At 31.5% G+C, this 22407-nt stretch overlaps 3 protein-coding genes across 3 annotated transcripts; all 3 read right to left on the bottom strand.

Moving 5' to 3' along the window:
* Positions 1 to 1180: 1180 nt before the first annotated feature.
* Positions 1181 to 3850, bottom strand: LOC132755003 (uncharacterized). Its single transcript, XM_060745779.1, has one exon. The coding sequence runs from the start codon at positions 3848 to 3850 to the stop codon at positions 1181 to 1183; it is 2670 nt and encodes an 889-aa protein (XP_060601762.1).
* Positions 3851 to 3952: 102 nt separating this feature from the next.
* LOC132755002 (uncharacterized) lies at positions 3953 to 5492 on the bottom strand. The gene is made up of 2 exons (XM_060745778.1): positions 5367 to 5492; positions 3953 to 4432 (listed from the first exon to the last, which is right to left on the bottom strand). The coding sequence occupies exons 1-2, from the start codon at positions 5490 to 5492 to the stop codon at positions 3953 to 3955; spliced, it is 606 nt and encodes a 201-aa protein (XP_060601761.1).
* A 459-nt stretch (positions 5493 to 5951) lies between these two features.
* Positions 5952 to 6845, bottom strand: LOC132755001 (uncharacterized). Its single transcript, XM_060745777.1, has one exon. The coding sequence runs from the start codon at positions 6843 to 6845 to the stop codon at positions 5952 to 5954; it is 894 nt and encodes a 297-aa protein (XP_060601760.1).
* Positions 6846 to 22407: the final 15562 nt, after the last annotated feature.

Raw genomic sequence — 22407 nt, 5'->3', positions numbered from 1 at the left:
ACATTCCCGCCGCAAAAGAAATAAACTAAATTAATGAACATATGTTTATATAAATTCCAGATGTGTTTTTAAGTTTCATAGAGTACAATTGTGACTTCATCATCTGAATGACTGTCGGTTGCAATATTAAAGTAGTCCTGCAATCCAGACGGTACTAACTGAAATCTTGACACTTTGTCCAATGAAATGCTGTTATCAGGTTGCACTTTATCAGTATCTAATATATTCATGGTATCTTTGACTTTGTACGAAAGGAATGTGTAATCACAATCGTCATAATGATATTTTTCCTGAATATCTAACTCTAATTCTTCAGCACTTATCTTTCTTGCATAAAAAATTTCATTATTGTTGAAATCCATATCTTCATTTGTGTTGATTACTTTCATTGCATTTGCAAATATTTCGGCAGTGGTTGTATTTTCTTCAACATCTGATATGTTTTCTGTCATTGGAAGATAGGGAGATCTTACTTGTTTTGTTTCAGTTGTGATGTTATTTTCTGTGATTTCTGTGTTGATTTTGTATGTTAATTTCTTTGCATCAGTTTTTGTCATTAGATGAACCTTTTCTAAATGTTTTATTAGGTAGTGTCTCCTTTTTAGTTTGACTTTGCACCCAGTTATAATGCATGTGTAAAATTTGTTTTCCGGAGAATGAATTTCTTGGACATGTCTTTGTAATGATTTATAATTGCTATAAAAGCGTCGACAGAATTTAAATTTACAATAATACATCTTGATTTGATTATTTCGCAGTAAGCATCCAAAATCTAATGAAGTAAATATGGAATGTAAAGAGTTTTATAATGTTTGGACACCGTTGCACGTGATTTTCGTGAATTTGCATTGGCAATTATTAAATCCCCAATCAATGTTTGGTACCGTAGCACAGAATTCGCGCATGGATGATCAGCAGTCAATTATCAAGTTTTACAAACAATGTCATCGTCGCATGATATTTTTATAGCAACTAAAGCCTAATCCAATAAATATGCGTATGACCTCTTTTGAAAAGGGTCATTGAAGCGCACTACATGAAAACATGTTTATATACTTAAATGTTATTTATTGAACGAATTTAATAAGAGTTTTTGATTTTATTTAATTTAATATTGATACTTTTGAATTTCTTTTAGCCAACTTTTCATTTTTAGCTATTTATTTAGTGCTATGTATTTTCATTTATTGTTATCACTCAACAACTGTTTGATTTTACATTTTGCTTTTATCGCTGCTTGTCTTTGACAACGAGAAACAATTGTATTTTTACAACGTTCAGAAGTTTCATCTTTTAACTCTGATTGTTGTTCTTCTCCCGAAACTTCTAATGGGTAAAGCAAATTTAACGGCCGTCCTAGTTCATTTCCAGATGAAATTAAAACTTTAGCTGAACGACATTCATCATCTCTACTTTTAATCAATTGTGTAATTTTTCCAAACTTCCAATTTCCTCTTGAAGTATCATCTTTTACTAACACTATATCTCCAATTTTAGGTTTAAACTGCATTTGACCCGGGTGATTTTTAAACGTGTTTTGGTATCTTTCCCGGAGACTTAGTAAATATTCGTCTTTCCAAGTTTTCCAAAATATATCCAATAACCTTTGACCTTTTTTCCATAGTTTAAGTAAATTATCTTTTGTGCTTTCAATTGGAATATAATCGTCATCACTGTCGATTTCTAATTCAGGAATCCCAATTTTCGGATTATTTGACAGAAAATGAGCAGGAGTGATAGGGATATTAGAATGCAGGTCATCCCCAACATAAACTAAAGGTCTTGAATTTATAACTGCTTCTATCTCTTTAATAAGAGTTTGTGACTGCACTATTGATAACATTTTTCTACCAATGGCTTTCTTTAATGACCTTTTTACTAAAGCAACTAGCCTTTCGTAAAAGCCTCTCATCCAGGGAGACAACTCTACGTTAAACATCCATTTTATACCAGCATTTGAAACATTACTCATTATTTCAGCATTTTTAGGAATTTTATTCCAAAGATGATCAAGAATTTTATCTGCCGTACGAAATTGTAAGGCATTGTCACTGATAATAAGGGTAGGAGAACCTCTTTGTGCTACAAATCTTCTGAAACACATGAGAAATTCAGCTGTTGTCATGTCACATACAATTTCTAGGTGAATTGCTCTCGTCATAAGGCATGTGAACAGGCAAATCCAAACTTTCTTTTCACTGTCTTTATTTGTTTTTGAATATAAAGGACCCATGTAATCTATTCCAATTCTAGAAAATGGAATACCTTCGGTTACACGGGATTTTGGATATGAGCAAAACGGTGGCATCTTGTACGGGCCACCTTCAAATCGGCGACAGATCATACATGATTTTAACACTGATTTAACAATAGCACGACCATGCGGAATCCAAAAGCGATTTCGCACTACAGACAACGTTTGTGAAACACCACTATGAAGAATTTCTGTATGTGTTTTAGCTACAATAAGACGTGTATACCAGTCATATTTTGGAAGAAGTATCGGACAACGTGCACTTTCACTTATGTCAGCATTTTCAAGTCGCCCCTTACAGCGTAGGATTCCGTATGTATCAATGTAAATTCCAAGCTGTTGTTGAATATTGTTTTGCTTACCACAAGAAATGGCGTCAAATACGTCTTTGTAATATAATCTTTGAATGTGTCTTATCCACATGTTTTCAGACTCTTTAATTTCGTCACATGTGATATACCTTGTTGTATTTTTCTTTTGTAGTTTTCTCACAAATCTTAGCACAAGAGCAGTAACTCTAAGAAGTTTTGTAAGTGAAGAGAACCGTTGGCTGTTTATTGTTAATGGACCAGTATTTTCATCTGAACTAGTGTTTTCAATTGTATTTGTGCCACGCGATGGTTGTACCAAACTAATCTCACTAGGTTTCTTTAATTTACGTATCTCAGATTCATAACTGTTATCTTCTTTGCTATTATGCGGAACTTTAAATTGGGGCCATTCACCTGGCTCATTTTTAAGCCAAGCTGGGCCTTCCCACCAAAGTTTGTTATTCATAAGATTTTGGCAAAGTGTGCCACGAGATGCAATATCTGCTGGATTGTCTTTAGATGGAACATAGGATATTGTAACATTTTCTGAAATCTTCTTTATTTCATTAACACGGTTTTTAACGAATACTGATAATTGCTTTTTTGTATGTAACCAATGTAGGACACATTGCGAATCAGTCCATATGGATGAATCAAGTATTGGTAAATGAAGATGACTCTTAACAAACTGTAAACATCGTAAACCTATAACAAGAGCTAAGAGTTCTTGTCTTGTAATTGAAAGCTTTTTCAAAGGTGCTAAACGTGTTTTTGAAAAGATGAGATCTACTTTTGTTGTATCTTCTGACCGTTGATGTAAGTATACTGCAACAGCGTACGCTTTTTGTGATGCATCGCAGAAACATACAATGCGATATTCAACTAGTTTTGAACAGTTTGCAGATATAGATCTTGGTATACAGACATGTTCCACATTCATCAGTTGTTTCTCTAATGAGATCCATTTCTTTTGATCATCATCACTGAGGGCATCATTCCACTCTAGGTGTTTATTCCACAGTTCTTGTAGAAAATATTTAGCATCAAGGATAACAGGACTAATCAAGCCTAGTGGATCGAAAATGGATGCAATGTATTTTAGAATTTCCCTTTTGGTAGCATGAAGACTATGGCATAGCATTTTTGCAGAACGATATGAAAGAGTATCACTTTCCAAGTTCCATTCAAGCCCTAGCACTTTCATTGATTTCACTTCTGCACGGTCTTCAGGAGAAAAGAGTGAATTGACCTCTTCATTATTTAAAGCCCATTCTCTTAGATTCATAGATCCAGCATTGAATATAGTTTTTGCATCTTTATAAAGAATCTTCGCTTCTGTTATGTCTTTTGCACCTGTTTATCATATTATCCACGTAGATATCGTTTTTTATTTGTTTGATATTTCATTATGAAAAGTGTCAAGATGATGTTCAATTGTGGCACCAAGAAGAAAAGGACTTGACACAACTCCAAACGGTACCCGACAAAAGCGAAACTCTTGTATGTTACATGCGTTAGTCATTGGATTGTCAATATCTTTTAACCATAAGAACCTTGTAACATCACGTTGATCTCTTTGAAGTTCTATTTGAAGGAACGCCCTCTCGATGTCGGCTACAATTGCGATCGGATGTTTTCGAAATCTCAACAATATTCCACATAAGTCATGAACCATAACAGGACCGCGATACAAGCAGTCGTTCAGACAGTTATTTTCTTTTGAAGTCTTTGCCGATGCATCGTATACTACCCGAAGTTTGGTTGTTGTTTTTTGTGGTGTAATGACTCCATGGTGAGCTAGGTAATGCACAGTACCGTTTGATTTATTTGGTTTGACTTCTTCTATTATACCTTTCCTGGAGTTGATCTTGAATCACATATATGGATACTTTAGTTAGTATGTCTGGATTGTTTCATACGATTTACTGTTGATTTTAATCTACCTAATGCTAAATCTCTATTTGATCGGTAAATCGGGACATTCATTTTTTCCACGGCCACTTTACTTGGTATCTGCCGTTTTCAATACTTAAGCGTTCTAGTAAAGTCTTCCCTGACTAGATCGTCTTCTTTTTGTGACTCTTTATCTACAATTCCAATACTTTTCAACGTTCCAAAGTCTTCTAGTTCTGTCTTTAGGTGATAGTACATTATCGTATAGTAGTGAAATGCATTTGTACTGTTCTGTTTACTGCCATATGTTAGAATAAGCAATTATTGTCATTTGAATCATCGTATTGTGTCCTTTAATTCTACCACTTAGTATCCATCCAAACTTAGACGAAAGCAAATAAAAGTCCATTTTGAAGTTCTAATTTTTCACCATTTAGAAAGTCCAGGTAGTAGTCGTTTCCAATCAAGAACTCAATTGACGAAGATTCACTTTCTTTTGGCATGGTGTCCGCCAATTTTACAGTTGATAGAATATCATTCACTCTATCTGAAAACAGATCTGATGTTGGTTTCCTCTGTAATTCACCACTAATTAAAGGAACTATATTGGCAGTGATTTGCACATATTTACCATTATTTAGCCTCACATCAACCTTTACGTATTTTGTTTTAATTGTTTTTGCTTTTGTATTCCCGAAAGTCACGACATGGATTTCTTGTTCACCTTCCCCTTTTAGGCATAACCTTTGAGTTAATTTTTCTGAAATATAGCTTCGATGCGACCCAGAATCAAGTAATACTCGTACTTCTGTATCAGTTCTTTCACTTGGGTTTTTTTATTTTTGTTAGTTTGCAGTTTGCATAAGAACCATTTCGTTCATTGACATTAGTCCATTATCATTTCTTACATGAAATGAGTTTGTCATTGTATCTGATTCTGCTGCTTTATCAGATATAACATCTGTTGACATATTTGAAATTGTCCGTTGGACGGTGAACTTCTTTGGACACAAGCTGCGATGGTGGGCGTTCATTTTGTCACAGTACACACACTTCTTGTTTGATTTACAATCTAAAGATAAATGTCCTTCCTTTAGGCACCTGAAACAACTGCCTTTTATGCGATCTTTTCTTTCACTTATTGTCTTGTATGTAGTACACTCATCGCTCCAGTGATTTTGATTACAATATCGGCACCGTTTAATTGGATGCACGACGGTGCTGACTGGCTTCCGTTGTTGTCTAGAAGTAGAAACTAGCGCCTGCGTTGATGTTTTTCTGTACCGGTCCTTTGTAATATGTACTTTCTGCTTTTGTATGTGTGAAAGACCTTGCGTTGAATGTTTTTGAAGATGTATTGTCTCTTTGTTTAGAAGCTCCTGTTTAGGGCTCTTTCACGTGCTACAATGTAAGCATACAATTTTTCCATTAACGTACGTACCGTCCATCTTTTGTCAGTTCCATTTTGTATTTCCAAATGTACTAGCACATCTTCAGGCAACTTTGATTTGACTATAGATACTACTATGTCCTGGGTTTACATTTTCTTCTAAAACTTCCAAACTCCTTATATGTTGATCAACACCATCAAGCAAACATCGTAAACTATTGACTTTACTTGTAGCGATTGGAATGTTAATAAGCTGACTGTAATGCAAGTCAATAATTTCCTGTGTATTACCGAATCTCTTTCTCAAGATATCCACCGCCATTATGTAATTGTCACTAGTTAATGCCAACCCTGTTATCGCAGATTTTGCTTCGCCAACTAGTTTTCCCTTCAGATAGTTAAACTTTTCAACATTTGATATGTATTTGTTGTTATGTACAGCATTTTTGAAGCTGTCCCAAAATTCTGTCCATCTTGTTTTGTCACCATTAAAACTGATCATATCTATCTTTGGAAGTTTAATTGATGACATTTTCTCGTTTTCTTTTCGTTTTTCTTTTTCTTGTTGTCTCATTTGAGCTTCAAGTAACTGTTGAATGTTCTTTTGAACCTCCACTAAATCATGGGTGTAATCCTTTTGATCAACTTTAAATTCTAATTTTTCTTTACTTTGCATCAACGTTTTAGTGAACACTTGTAAATTTTGACACATGTCGAAGGCTTTTTCACACAAGGTGAGATCTTCGTCAATAATTTCCTCAATCATCTCGCTTTCTTTTTTGTCAATCGATTCCACTAATTTTTCACTTTGTCTCTCAACCTTTTCTTTATATTCTTTTACCTTCTCAAAACATTTCGACACTTCGTTAAGCATTCTGTCTAAATCAAATTCCTCATCGATTTCTGTGTTCAACAGACCATCACCCTTTTGTATTTCTAGGTCTAAAATATTTCGGAACCTGGTCCTTACACCTTTAATATATTGTATACTCGCCATTTTCTGATGTAGAGAAATTTAATTATATTTGTTTCACTACACTTTTTATACTTAAAACACCTTTTAATCTACTTTTTTCTTGTACTAACTTTGTACACACTTTTGACTTTAAATCGAATATTTCACATCTTTTTACTCTATAATTCCAGACATTTTTATAAAGGCAAATGCTTTTTTAAAACATGATTTTTTGTCTTTCTTTTCTAACTTTTCAATAAAGCCAACTTTCAACAGTCTTTCTGTTGATATATAAGAACTCAATTTACCTTTAAACTTTGTTTCCTTTTCACTTTTAGACTGTTTCGTTTAACTTCTTTTCTCGACTTTTACAATTCTTTAACTTGTCTACATTAGATTCAAGAAGAGTTTTATACACTTTAACTTTAACCAGTTTTTAAATCCTTTTCTTATTTATCTACTCCTTAGCTTTGTAAAATGTTTCTTTTTAAATTTCCAAGTTTTTAAGATCCATAATTTTTCGTTTAACTGTATATCCGTATATCCGTAGATCCGTATATCCGGTTCGCGGGAACATTTTGTAGTAGAGACAGATTTTGTTTTTGAGGACTGTATTAACTTTTAAGTCATCTCATACTACAAATTGAACAACAACGTATACAGTTTTAATAATTTTATTTATCATATCCTTTATGCATATTAACCAATAAAATACTTTGTAAAATGTAATTCCTTTTATTGTCACTTTTTATAAAATAGATTTAATTTTTCTTTAACAGTTTACTCTAGCACTTTTCTTTTCGTTCTCCCTGTTCAACAATGTGCGATCGCTTATATACTGTCTGAAAAGGAGCGGGAAATACTTGTCATGTGACTATAATGATAACACGTTCTAGAAGTACCGTCCTCGGTACCGTTCCATAAATTTTAAGTGAACAATCTAGATAGCACCGCTCATATCACAATGACTCGCGTTATTCGCGACAGCGTAAGTACGTTAACTTAGTAAAACGAAATGACTTTTTTCTAGAGAAATGTTGGAAAACTTAATCAGTATATTAACAGTAAATAGATACAAAATTAAAATGTAATCATTAAACTGTTAATATTGTTTCAGAAATAATAGATTAATGTTGATAAAAATATTTTACTCTTTTCTTTTATTTGAGTGAAATATAACAATTTAATTAATTTGTAATAATATCATTGGCAATGAGTAATGAATACATAATGTTTCAATATCAACCTTAACTTGTAGCTACTAATAATTTTCTATTTCACTTCAGCTTATCTTCCTTGTTTCGCAAGACGTCATAAATTTCCTAGGAGCAGTGAATTAGAAAATTATGAACGAGCGAACAGTATCTTCTATGTCATTATTCAACGTTCATTTATAGTAAATGGTACGAATTTTAATGACAATTATAAATAATCTTCAAATTTCCTTCCTTGTTATTAAAATACTATGAAACATAATAAAATAACCAAGATGTATTGTTATCCTGTATCATAAATCAAAATGTCTTAATTTGTTTCATGATAGGTTGCCTAGTAAACTTCATTTGATTTTGTTTAAATATATTCTCAGTTATTATAATGCACGAGGACACCTGAGGCCTTCCTACACTTCTAAAGCTTACAAGTCGTCATATGACCTTTACAAAGTCTCGGTTTGACCTAAAATCAATCAAACAAAAGAACCGTTAATATTTAAGTTTATTTATTGTATCTAGTCCATACATGCCGAGGAATTTAGGCAGTATGTACACTTTATCAAGGTTCGATAAACAAGTATTCAATGTTCTTTAATGACATTCCAAATTTTGGTCTTGGATTTATGCAACATATATAAAAGAAATTTTTGATGTTTTGCTCGTCAATTACCGATTTCAAATGCAATAGCCTCACATGATATGTTTGTGTTATTTTTTATCTGACATTATTTCATTTCTGTCGGATATTACGTAAGATAAAACTCTTAAATATACATGTATATTCTGAACAACCAATGTTATAGTCGTTTCCATATCAATATTTTCATTATCCTCTTGATGATATTGTGAAACCGGTAGAGGTATAGTTAAAGTACATAAATTCAACATATGTTTGTTATTTTCAATTTTCAAATATATATCTGTGTATATATCTGTGTTGTATATGTTCTGATTTATGTACTTATCTGTTCTATCACTTATCAGAATTATTTAAAATGTTAATTGCATTTGGTTCATTCATGTCCGTTTTGACATATTGGCAGACGCTGTGAAATACCTTATATTATTATGTGATTTCTAATTTATATATTTTAAAACATGGAATAGGAAAATCAAAACGCGTAGGGAAGATATTCATTCTGCCGTACATGTTCACATTGATTTACATGTAGATTTACATGCGTTTGTCTTTGTATTAAGATATAAAACAATGCAAAATGTACGTCTAAGGGTTGTCGGTTATTCCGAATTATTATAGGTATAATATATTAAAACAAAATGCTAAATGGGTTCTTTGAAGCAACCAGCATGTTAATAATGACAGCTGAACACTGTTCATATTGACTTTTATAGGACACGTTTTAATAATTGAAAATAAAGGAACATTCATTCACATTATCATCATTTCTATCCGTAATCAACTTAAATACATACTCAGATCTCACAATTATAAACAGTTAAATAAAATCTTACTGTCACGATTAAGTCGTAATTCTACAGTATTCCTGCGCAGTAACCTGGCTAGAATCGGCATATGGTAAATGGGTTTGGTATATTTACTCAGCATTACTTTTCGAAATTTGTAATGAAGGACAAACTCGTTATTTATTGATAAAATGACCAAACCCACATAATACATAAACCTGTGTTAGTCCACGTTTGAGGGAGTGCGGTAATTTACAAAGAATTTTCTCAAACTCAAATAATTTTATGGCGTTAAACATACAATATATGTTTAAAGCACATACAACATAGGCAGCTACACATGAATTTTTCAAGGAGCACAAAAACACAATGTAAAACATTTGAATTCATAATATAACGTGATTTAAGTTCTGTTAAACTATTTTCTAATCAAATTTGCATGATATAAATTTAGAGTTCATGCCATTTTGGTCACATTTATATGATGCCATATTATATAAGAAACAATACGGGTCTCCGCGGTGGTCATCTGCTATCTAACAATATTTCGGAGTTTCGATGCGCGGGACTTAACCACAAAGGTCTTTATCAGCATTGAACTTAAATTATCCTGATCTATTATGAGTAATTTACATGTGTTAGTAATGCATTGTATCAAAATACTGTTTAAAATGAATCTTTTATTTAATAAAATCTATATACCATATTCCAACAAGAAACAAAATGAATCCTACTTCAAATGTATTATATTTTATTGATTAGTGAATTGTTTTATGTATAAATATTCATTTATGCACATTTATATAACACAGTATATAATAACATAAATAAAACACATCTTGTAATATAGTAAGTACATTACCAACCTAGAAACAGAAACATCACAATACTTTAACATGCACTTCTCTATTATTTAACAGTAACATCAATATACATATATTTCTCTTTTATATACATATGATACAAGTTAAATATTAAAGTATCCATGTTAAAGGATGGATTGAAACGACTTCAAAATGATAAATAAATAATGAAAATAAATAATACGTCAAAGTGCTCAACATTCTCAAAATAGGTGTTAAATGATAATATGTTTTTGATCAGATCAAAATCACATTTCGAGACAGAGTAAACTTTTGGAAAGTACAAACACTTTTGTTATATCATTAAAACAATTTACCAAGGTAATGCAATAAACAATAACACAATAATGTTCAGAAATGAATTTCTACAATTGATATATATGAGACAGCGTGTTAATTGTTACTAATGATATAAAACTTTTTTATTATGATATGAAAACAGGTTTAGGAACTTATAAATGCTATAGGTATATCAGATAATATGCGTCCCACCTTGTCAATATCAGGAAAATTATCAAAACCATTGTAAAGTATATTTGCTTATTACAGTAAATCTAATCTAATTGAATCATAAAGAGGACAATGTAAGAAAACATGTGCTTCACATTCAACTATATTCCAACAATGAAACAATGAGTCTATTCTACTTATTATCTATCATATCTTCCTAGTTCAATACCTGATCCTCTTTTGAATTTGCCAAGACACCTGTTAAGGTCTATTCTAAACATTCTAACATCATGTTCTGTTTCATAATGAGATTTGAAAATTGTGTATGTACGACGTTTATATCTGCTTGGACCTTTAACATGTTTGTAATAAATAACTCCACACGACTGTTTTACTAAATAAAAATCAGAGTAGTGAATGAAGTTGATACATTTACATAACTAGTTACTTATTACGAGAACATCCACGCCATATTCACATAAATAATAATCGGACTAGCACTAGTTACGTCTTAACGACGGTTAATTACTAACAGTAGACGGTTTTATTATCCCTAGTATATATTTCAATCATCTACGTATATATTTAAACATGTATAGATTATTTACAAAGATGTATACATATATCTAAACATGTTTCGATGAATTTAAACATGTTTAGATATATCTTAAGCATGTATAGATATATTTTAACACGTTTGTAATCTTGCTCTGTTCAGATATACAATTACCGCCTCCGTGGTCGAGGGGTTAGAGTCAATGACGTCTAATCCAGTTACCTCTCTGGCGTGGGTTCAATCCCCGGGAGATGCTTTGGTAGTTTAGAGCGAGGAAAGTAGTCTAGTACTGGTGTAACTCTGGAGGAACGATGGTTAGGAAACTACCCGCCTATATGACTGAAATACTGTTAGAAAAAGGCGTTAAATGAAACAAACAAACAAACAAAATTACTATGCTTGAGAAATGAAATATTCGTCAGTTTTGCTTGATTTTCAGATTAAGTAGGGATTTTTTTGTGCAATGTACGAGTTTTTCCAGTTATTAATAAACTAATTAGCACTCAAGAATTGCAGCCTGTTTAAATGTATATATAAATACATTTACCCTTAATAAAACTGTTACTATTAAAAGGTTTCATCTTTGTTATACAAATTACAAATAGGGAAAATAGGAATCCCTAAAGGAAGTCCAAAATGTTGCAGGCTCGGTTTACATTAGCCTGTTCATGGACAGTACTGTCAAGTCCAAGCTATTGCCCACGCCTCCTTGCACCAGCTTAAGCAAAATTCATCATGTAAGAAACTTCCGTACATGTGTTCATACGGCGGTTATGATGGAACCTTCAATTGGACACGTTAGTGCTATTCCATGAAAAGCGGCGTGTGGTCCCCAAATAAGAAAGCCTTAGAAAACATTGAGAGGAACTAAATAAAATCGAATTTCGTAAAGGGATCAGAGGTTATGAAGCCTAAATATCACAGATAAGGCGTCAAAAGACATATTTAAAATTATGGCAACATATCCTAAGGGTAATTGAGCCTTGTTTTTTTAATTTACCCCCCCCACCTTGCCCGGGTCTCCTGTCCCCTTTTCCTGTGCCCTTTGACTTTGTGGGCCTGTTTTTCAATCATTTATTTGTTTTCTTTTGAATTCCTTATCAGGTACAAATTATTTCATATTATTCAATCATTTATTTGTTTTTTTTTTTAATTCCTTATCAGTTACAAATTATTTATCATTTTAGTGATTAGCCTGTCCGTGCTCTGCCTTGTGCCAGGTACTGTTTTTATTTGGGCTCCTTGTCACTGGTTCTTGTTGCTGGGTCATGTGGGGGTTGCGTTCATTGAACGCCGCCTTTCCTTCTTGATTTTGTTTATCATATTTTTTAACATTTTTAAAGTAGGAATATTGGAACCACCCAACTAGAAAAATGCCAAAAATTTAAAAATAAAAGTACCACAAACAGAACAATTATGTCGTGCAGAACAATATGTAAGCATCTGTGATTTAGCGAAAGGCCTTGGCACGGCACAAACAAAGCTGATGTGGCAATATAAAAGAGGAAATGTAATCTCTAATCCATCACGTGTTCACTACAGATGCCGCTATGATTATATATGGCATAACGTATTCTAACCATGGTATGATATTTGTAGCTTGCATAAAAGTAAACTGTCCTTCAGCATCATTGAAGTAAGCCTCCATTTTTATATGAAAGAAACTTTACAAGAATATTATGCTTAAATCGAATGACTACTTAAGAGTTATCATGCAATAAATTGTCAGATATATTATCCAATATTGAAATAGAATATATCAGACATAACAATAATAAACACTCTAACATACATTATATAAACCGACATGTAATGGGAAACGTAACAGAATTTAGAAGTATTAATCAAGAAATGCCTAATCTAAAATGGACATTTATATTGCATGATTACGTAATCGTTATTGAAGAGGAGTAATTCGTCATTAAAGGTATAGACTACTAACAGTTTTCTAATAACTTTTTCCGTCATGACAAATTACAATAACTGATCTTGTCAGATTATAAGATCTAAGTTTTGTGTGTGTCTATCAATGCCAAGCAAAATACACATTAACTTTCCTTTATGGTTGCACTTTTCTCAATTGCAATCTCAGGGATGACCCGTTGCTAATGTTGAGAGAACTTGTCGGTCAACCCCTTATACCATTGTATTGTAACTGTCTTTACATGTATGTATATATTTTTTATTTTTCTTTTACAATAAAATATGTTTAAATCAATTTCACTCTCAACAATACACTTTTTTAAGTTTCAATAAGATTTTTCAGTACAGTCTAACATTTAAAAGGACAAAACTTATAACAATTTAAGAGAAATTCATTTGATTCGACATCACTGACTTTTTTTAAATACGGATGACGCTTGTTTTATGAAATATTCATAGACTGTTGCTGAAATGACGGAAACTTATAACCAGTTATTTTTAATTCTAACACGACCCGCATGTTTTGCTTTTGAATATAGAAGAGCCGAATTTGCGTGTTATATAGAGGATATTTGTTTGTTTTGCATGTAAGATTGAAATATAATTTCACTGAGTGAACACCAGATGCAATATTTTCACGAGTGGCGTAGCCACGAGTGAAAATATAATAGCTGGTGTTCACGAATGAAATATATTTCAATCTTATATGTAAACCAAATAAATTTTCTTTTTATTTCATGCGTTTTAAGTGATTTTAAGTAATTTTTACTGATTTTGCCGCGTAACGTCGCGCATTCTCCTTTGTGACGTCATCACATCATGACGTCACATCAACAAGTTTGAAATATAGTTCTGTTAAATTTCTCTAATTTTGTTACATTTTTAACATAATGTATGGTGACATCGACTATCTTTTCCGAAAGGAGCAAAATTTACGCATGACGGCATTTATTTCTGCCTGTTATTCCATTCAGTTTTGATTTTCTTTACATCCGCATTCAGATATAGTCCGGCTACAGTGAAAATTATATTTTATAAATTTCACTAGTGGTTTATCAGAATATAATCATCTGATATATTACAATAAAACACTGGAAAGCATGAAATAATATGCAATAAAATCACTGTTGACGTTCTTTATGTAGTCATGTTACGTAATCATTATATTGTTGTCGTGTTAGAATCGAAACAATATATCTAAATCAGTGATTTTATCGCTAAGAATGCGCATCATTATATAACTCGGGCTACGCCCTCGTGATATAATTTCTCGCATCCGAACTTCAAACATTGATTATTGAGCGATATATTAGATTTATTTCTTTAACAAGAATACCAGCACAAAGTCGAGGAATAAGATACTTTGTCTTATTGTATAGGGACATTAAATATCAATATTGTTTAGTTTTGGTATGTTCTAAGTATATCTACATAGACCATAGAAAACAATCAAAGCAGTAATCAGAGTTTAATATCTTGTTTCTCTATTAAATAAAGTCGTCAGTTAAACCAAGTGTGAAACGGCGATGGTTGTATATATTGGATTCTATTTGATATCATCTATTTATTAGCATCGCTGAAAACATGGTTTCTTTTTGAGTTTTAAAATCCTCATTGAAAGTGTTCTGAATAGGTTAGTAAGACTAAAGAAAAAATACCAAACAATACCATAAGTAATAGTTATTATAGTATATAAAACAAGGTAGTTACGAGGGTGTAGCTGTGGAGAGCTAAATCCGCTAAAAGAAAATTTCGTTCGGCCGAGACGATGGTTTTTTGCAGAAACATCACGTATATCCTCGTAACTAGCTTGTTTTATATACAATAACTATCGGCTCAGTCGACATCAAAGGATGTTTCTGCTAAAATAGCCTACTAAAATGCTTGCTTGCAGAATTATTGAGAAAAATATTAAAGTAAACTTTTAACGCAATATATATATATTAGATTTTTTCATAATATACTAAAATAGGATGGCGCACTAATATAAGAAAATATATTTACTGAAAAATATTATACAGTTAAGCAAAACATATTAAGAATATGTCTAAATTGTAATAAAAGTATAAAAGGATTAGCATTCTTTCATTAATTGAAATCATTGTATTTTATTTATATTGAATTGGATTCAAACATAACTTGTCCATCCCTGAGATACTTTATGTCAAAACAAACTGTTTTGTCTATCATCTTATAGCGTGTTTCATAGATAGATAAATCGAGAAAATTCGTTATCACAGACAGATAGTCCTTAGAGATATTTCAGATAATATTGCTTTAATACCTTCTATTTCAATATGAAACATTACGTTTATTTGTTTCTCTGAAATTATTTTGCACCTTATGATCCTATCTGAATTCCACCATATAGTCAATTCGACAAGTTTTCCCATTTCTGTCTTTCTTCTACTTCTGATATACGTAACTATGTAATTCCGAAACTTAACTTTCTATAAGCTGTCATATTAAAAGTTATTTTATTTTGACATTCCGGCTAACATAATTTGAAATTTCAGCGTTACAAAATAATTTGCAAGACTAATGCAACACGCCTGTCCTTAGACATCATTATTTATGAGAAAAGAAAAGGAGCATTATAAAGACTGTCTTGTTCGCTTGTTTATGTAACGTAATTTTTACGGAAGTTAACAAAATTATTGCAAATTGCCTTGATATTTATTTCTGTGAGAATGGAAATTGTACAGTTTTGATCCTTTACTGGATAAAGTATTCCCAAAACAAGTATGAAAATCATACAATTATATTGTAATGAGAGTAACACATATGTAACGCTTATAAATTCAGTAACATTTGTAACAAGTTTGCCTGAATTTCCTCCCTTGCATATAGAGCACATAATATATATTATCATTTCGTATCAACTCTCGTAACATTTGTAACAAATATGTAAAAACCTTATAACATCTATGTAACCTTATTAATTCCGAGTTCTGACAATTTTAAAGGCTTATGCAGTAACACATATAACAACCTGTAACATTTGTTACAATTATGTATGAAATAATAATTTCACTCTCAACTCTCGTAACAATTGTAACAATGCTGTACCAACAATGTAACAGTCTATGTAACCTTATTTATTCCGATTTCTGACCAATTTAAAAGGTTATGCTGTAACATGTCTAACAACCTGTAACATTTAAAACAATTATGTATGAAATCTTTCATTTCACTATCAACTCTAGTAACATTTGTTACAATGCTGTAATCATGTAACACTATGTAACCCTATAAATTCCGATTTCTGATAATTCTAAAGGGTTATGCTGGAAGAGTGAATTTTTCATTTCAATCTCAACCCTCGAACATTGGTAACAATGCTGTTACAAATATGTAACATTTATGTCACCTTATTAATTCCGATGTTTGACCATTTTAAAGGATTATGCTGTAACACTTGTAACATCCTGTAACATTTGTAACAACTATGTGTGAAATTATCATTTTACTCTCATCTCTCGTAACATTTGTTACAACTATGTAACAACCTTGTAACAACTTTGTTTTAATCAATGCAAAAGTTCTTACACACCGATGCGTTTTGTCCAAATGCGAAATAGTTCCCCTTTAGGTAGAGACAACGTATATACGCATGATTTAATTTAAGCCTGGTTCCACAATATTAAATTTCGGTTAACTAAGGACAGTTGCACAGTCCATTATTTGTATACGGAGATAAGAAAACATTGTCTTTTTATTTAAAGAGAATGTTAATAAAATGTTTTGCAACAAAACCGAAATTTAAAATTGATAATGAGTGTAAAGCTGATATGTGTGAATGTTTTAATGTACTTGTGTTCTTATATTGACGACTCGCAAAATAATTTTATTTTTTGCTGTAGTTGGGTAGTTCCTGCATTCCTAAATTGAATTATGTTTATCACTCTAATGCTGCCTGTTTTTTAGAGATCCGCAGATGTGCTCATACGGCGGATAGTACGGAACCTTCAATGTGACACGCTAAGTGCCATTTCATGACAAGCGGCGTATAGTCCCAAATCTACAGAAATGTGTGTGCCCGGAACGAGAAAACACTTGGCGAAGTAAATAAAATTAAATTTTGAAAGATCAGATGATATGAAGCCTGCATATCACAGATACTGGAATGCTGTCAGAAGATCAATTTAAAAAGCATGCCACATATCGTAAGGGTGAATGTACAGTATTTAAGGAAGAAAAAAGTATTATCCGAATAGAAAAAACGAAATATACAAATTATTTGATTTGGGCGATTTTTAAGGTCTCCACGCGGCATAAAAATCAAAACATTGATGTTACAATAAAAAAAATAAATAAAGCAACGGAATACTAGAGTTTTGGATGATAACTTGCACTTTCCACTACCACCAATGAATTGGCTCATTCAAACCTAGCCTGCAATATTTTCAATTTTGACATTTTGAACGTTCTATAGAGATTTTATTTTTCTCTAAATCAATTTCTCAATTTTTACATTTTTATTGTATAAGTAATGACGATACGCATTATTTACATTTTGTTCTGTACATAACTTGATTCAGTACCTCTACGATACACTCATGATGAGATGTTCTCAGAATTGAATATTTGAAACTTGACTTAAATTGCATTTGTCACTGAGTGCGCAAAGGGAACGCTGAAAAAGGAAACATTACTTTACAAATTAGTAATGAATCACTTTCTCATTATTAATTCATGTTTCAATTCTGTTTGTGTATTTTAATTGACATTATTTGCTGGAAATAAATGTCATGCTCATTAAAGTTTCATTACACTGCGATTGAAACATTTTGTAACATTCTTGTTAACAAAATAGACACTTTATAAAACAACAGTCATTTGATTTTTACGTCAATCTACTACAAAAAAGTGTAAATATGCTATTTTAAGATAAATAGTTCACTGTGTATCCTATTTTCTTTTCTTCTTTTCTTCTTTTTTCAAAGAAACATCACTACATGAAAAGCAAAGTTTTTACAGAAAATCTGTCTACGGCATAAATAACAATTAATTAACTGTTTATTATGCACGGAATAAGTGCATTAAACAAATACTTTTTCATGGTAATATCACGATATATACACCCACTTTAGACTGAGGATAGTTTCTGGAATGGACCATCAGATTACGTCAATATTGGCCTTATATAATACAGAGATGAGATGTTAATGAGGATAGATTTCTTGTAGATAACTTTCTTCACATTCTCATGCACGTGATATCTTTGCGTCTTTAATAATGTTTATCAAATTGTCTCAATGTATACGCGGGTGTTTAACATTATGAAGGAATGATTGTTATTTGAACCTATAATCAAAAAATAAATTAGGACAGTAAGAAACATTTCATACCAGGCATTTATCAAATATTTTTAACGGGCATCGATTTGTTGAAATGAAGAGTAAACAAACCCAACACAGAGTTGTTAGATTTTTCCTTCATGATGGTAAATATACGCCACATTCTGCTGTAATTGGTGTTATTGTCTGGCTAGCAATGTGTTATAAGATTATGAAAAGTATTTCTATGTCTGTGGTGTAGATTTGTCAATTTGGACAAAAATAGTTTAAACAAACACATTTTTGAATAGTCATATTTATGTGAAGGTCGAAACTGTAAAGGAAATGGAGTTTTAAAAATCGTTACATGTTTGAAAAATATATGAATAGGTGCACTAATATTGAAATCTTCTTAAGACAACAAAAGTTGTTAGTCTTACCAAGGTTAAAAAATTGAAGAACATAAGTACGTTTGGTTGCTCAACACAGTAAAGAACCCATAGTGGAATATGACATTATAAACTAAGGTTGTATAGAACTTTCAAGTAAATATATGAAGTTGAACCTTATTTTCTGTATTGTCTTCTAGTACATAATAAGAAGCCTAAACAAAGTGTGGAACAAGTAACATTGAAATAGGAAGATATACACCCATTGAGTTAAGAAAATGTAACTATTGTAATAGTTTATGCTTAAATGTTATTGAAAATGAAAAACATGTACTGCTTGTCTGTCCCTTATACTATGAAGTGAGGCAAGAGCTTTAAATAAGGTGCAGACTCAAAATCAGAGTTTTCATGATTTTGAGACTAAGATAAAACTAAAAATTATTTGTCAGAGAATAATATTGTGAAGTTAGTTGCCAAAAAAATAAAATAAAGAGAAATAGAATCCCTAAAGAAAGTCCAAAATTGCAAAATTGAAAATGCTACAGACTCGGTTTGATTGAGCATGTTCATGGACAATAATAGATAGGGCATGCTACCGTCCACGTAAACAAAATCGTAAAGAGAATTTGTATTGTCAGACAAAATGACTTTGATGTGTCATGGTTTTATTTTATGCTCTCCTTTCTTGAGTAGAATGATAGGCATAATATTTTATCATAGCAAACGTTTTAGGATTTTATTGTATTATCTATGTAGATATGTATTTTTTTCTAAAATACATAACAAGTGTCTTAAATGTTGATATATATTTTATATTCAAGCATTTGTTTGACTTTACCGGTTAATTTCACTGTCTCCTATAATTTTATTGTGAATGGTCATGTATATTTTATTTTATGCTATTTTATTTGTATATGCAAAATATGTTAACTGATGTATTCAGTGAGGAGACATAAATAAAAAAGTGTATTGGACTCAGCTTTTTAGGTTAAAGAATTATTGATACTTAAATATTATACCGTTCACACTTCAACTCGTATAACAAACTTTTAAAATTTAATTCAAACAAGAATGCATTTGTGAAAAAATGCTATGCCACCGCATTAATATAACAGAAGTAGATTGTTTGTTACTTTGCAATCGAACTTTGCCATAATGCAGTAGTTTCTAGTTAATTTGGGGGTCAATGTCATATTTCAGAATGTCAAATCATTAGTCACATGTGCAGATGTGTCTAATGTTAATATGCAAAGGCCATAGAGCAATAATTGATTCAAAAATGACCAAAAATAGGTCTTAACTGTATAACATAGCAGTATTAAACTTTGAAATGCAGGTTCAGTAACTTTTTCTTAAATACCATCTTTTCAATTAAGCATTACCAATTTCTTAAAACATAATCATTATGTGAATCATAATGTTCTTATAATGTACTCAAATCGTTTCATTTAACATCTCTACAAACCTCACAACTGTCTTGCTAGAGTTCATGACCTGAATTATTTCATAAATATCTCTAAAAATCATGACCCAGCTATTGAAGATTTTACATAAAAATTGCAGAACATGTATTACGCATGCCAATGTAAGTTGTTCCCTTTAACACAAAAAGATTTTTTTTTAATTTGACTTTATGTACATATTGAAAATAAATGACCCAGGGGCTGGTCCAATTTCGACCCCAGGGCTATAATTTGAACAATATTGGTAGAGGTCACACTACACAATGTTTCATGACAAATATCTTACCTCTAGCCTTTGTCAATTCCGAGAAGTTGAGTATTTACTATATATATATGGAAAATCTATGACCCCCAGGTCGAGGCCAATTTTGACACTAGAGGCAAAGTGTGAACAACTTTGGAAGAGGACCTATAGCTGATATCATATACCAAATATCAAACCTTTAAGCCTTGTACCTTCAGACAAGAAGTTATTTTAAGTTTTTACTAAATGTACATTGTTAAAATGTGAAATTGACGTTTGTTCTGTTTTAATAGGATGATTACAGTAAAAAGGTTATATGATACACATGTTTGTAGTAGTACTGTATTAAAACCTGGTACAGAGTGTATTTTTACATTCCAAATAAACCTAGATGCAAGCTATAGACACGTAATGAGCTATGCTGTGCCAGGATATGTGATAGAAAGGTCCCGAATAAAAACAGAATCAAATGACAGACCAAATGCCAAAGTACGAGCAGCGGCATGAAGATGGATGAAAACATTATCAGAAATTGAATTATTGGAAACATTATATAGATATTGAGCTGCTACTGCATAGCAACTATTGAATTATAATTTGTCACTTATGTCACTGACGCATTTTATTCTAAGAATGTTTAAAATTAATATTTTCTTGACAGATTACAAGCCGTATCTTTAATTGTATTGTATTTAAACATATTTGATAAATTACCCCCTTGGTCGCAATTTAGAATTTAGTAATTGATATTGATATTATGTATTTATTTTATTCTTTTATTGGATCCTTTGAATGTTGTAATCAGTTTATCAAATTAATGTTTTCTACAGTTATTTTGATTAATGTCATTATCATTTCAAATTTCAATGCTTGAAACTAATTGTTTTCATGTTTTTCTTATATGTAAAACACCATGGTATGTGCTGAATGTCCGTCCCAGTCAATTCATTTTTAATACAGTTATGCACTTAAAAGCATGTTATTTTTTTATTAATTATAAAGCTTTAACGTGTACTGAAAAATCAAAGTGCGACTTTGTCATTGCACGTGTACACGTATGCTAATTCTGTCATTTGCTTAAATTTTATTATGGCAACATCATAAAATATCATCCTCACAATATTGGTTGTTACTGAGTATGGTAATCAATGTAAACTTTCTTAAACAATTCCAGGTGGTAATGTGTTATAGAAATCTTGTTTTAATGCACATGCACACTATAAAATCTGATCAAACAGATGCATCGTTATTGAATGGCATTGTTTTCCTTAGATGGGAATCTTCCCTGTATTTTGTAAAATAAATTATTTCAAAACGTTCACCAGGTCCCTCCTATATGTATAAAATGTTTCATGATATTGCTGAGCTTGTATAATGGCCAATGTTCGGGACTGCTGGTAAAAAGCCAGGTCGGGTTATATGAAACTTATAATACAAAAGAAATATACTGGTAGTTTGCTCTGATGAAATTTAACATAGTGGGCAATTGTTAGATGTAGGATGATATCTATATAATATTACTATGCTATTTCTATTGACTTAGCCAGACACCTACATTATTGAAAAATCGATGAAGGATGCTGCACGCACGGTGTAAATCAAATCGAAATAAATAACCTAATTCTTTGAATCAAAGATGATTTATATGATTTATAAATGCACATGTTTCTGTTTATTCAATTTGTGAAATTTGGGAACTGTTGGTGATATATCTGCCCATCTTATGTAAAAATAGAAAGCATAGACTAAACAAACAGAATATTTGTTGTTTTTTAACCATATTAAATGTCAAATATGC

Source organism: Ruditapes philippinarum, unplaced genomic scaffold (assembly GCF_026571515.1).
Source record: "Ruditapes philippinarum isolate M1 unplaced genomic scaffold, ASM2657151v2 ctg2346_1_1_1_1, whole genome shotgun sequence".
Classification (NCBI taxonomy): domain Eukaryota; kingdom Metazoa; phylum Mollusca; class Bivalvia; order Venerida; family Veneridae; genus Ruditapes; species Ruditapes philippinarum.
The sequence above is the reverse complement of the archived record's forward strand: the minus strand, read 5'-3'. Positions and strand labels throughout refer to the sequence as shown.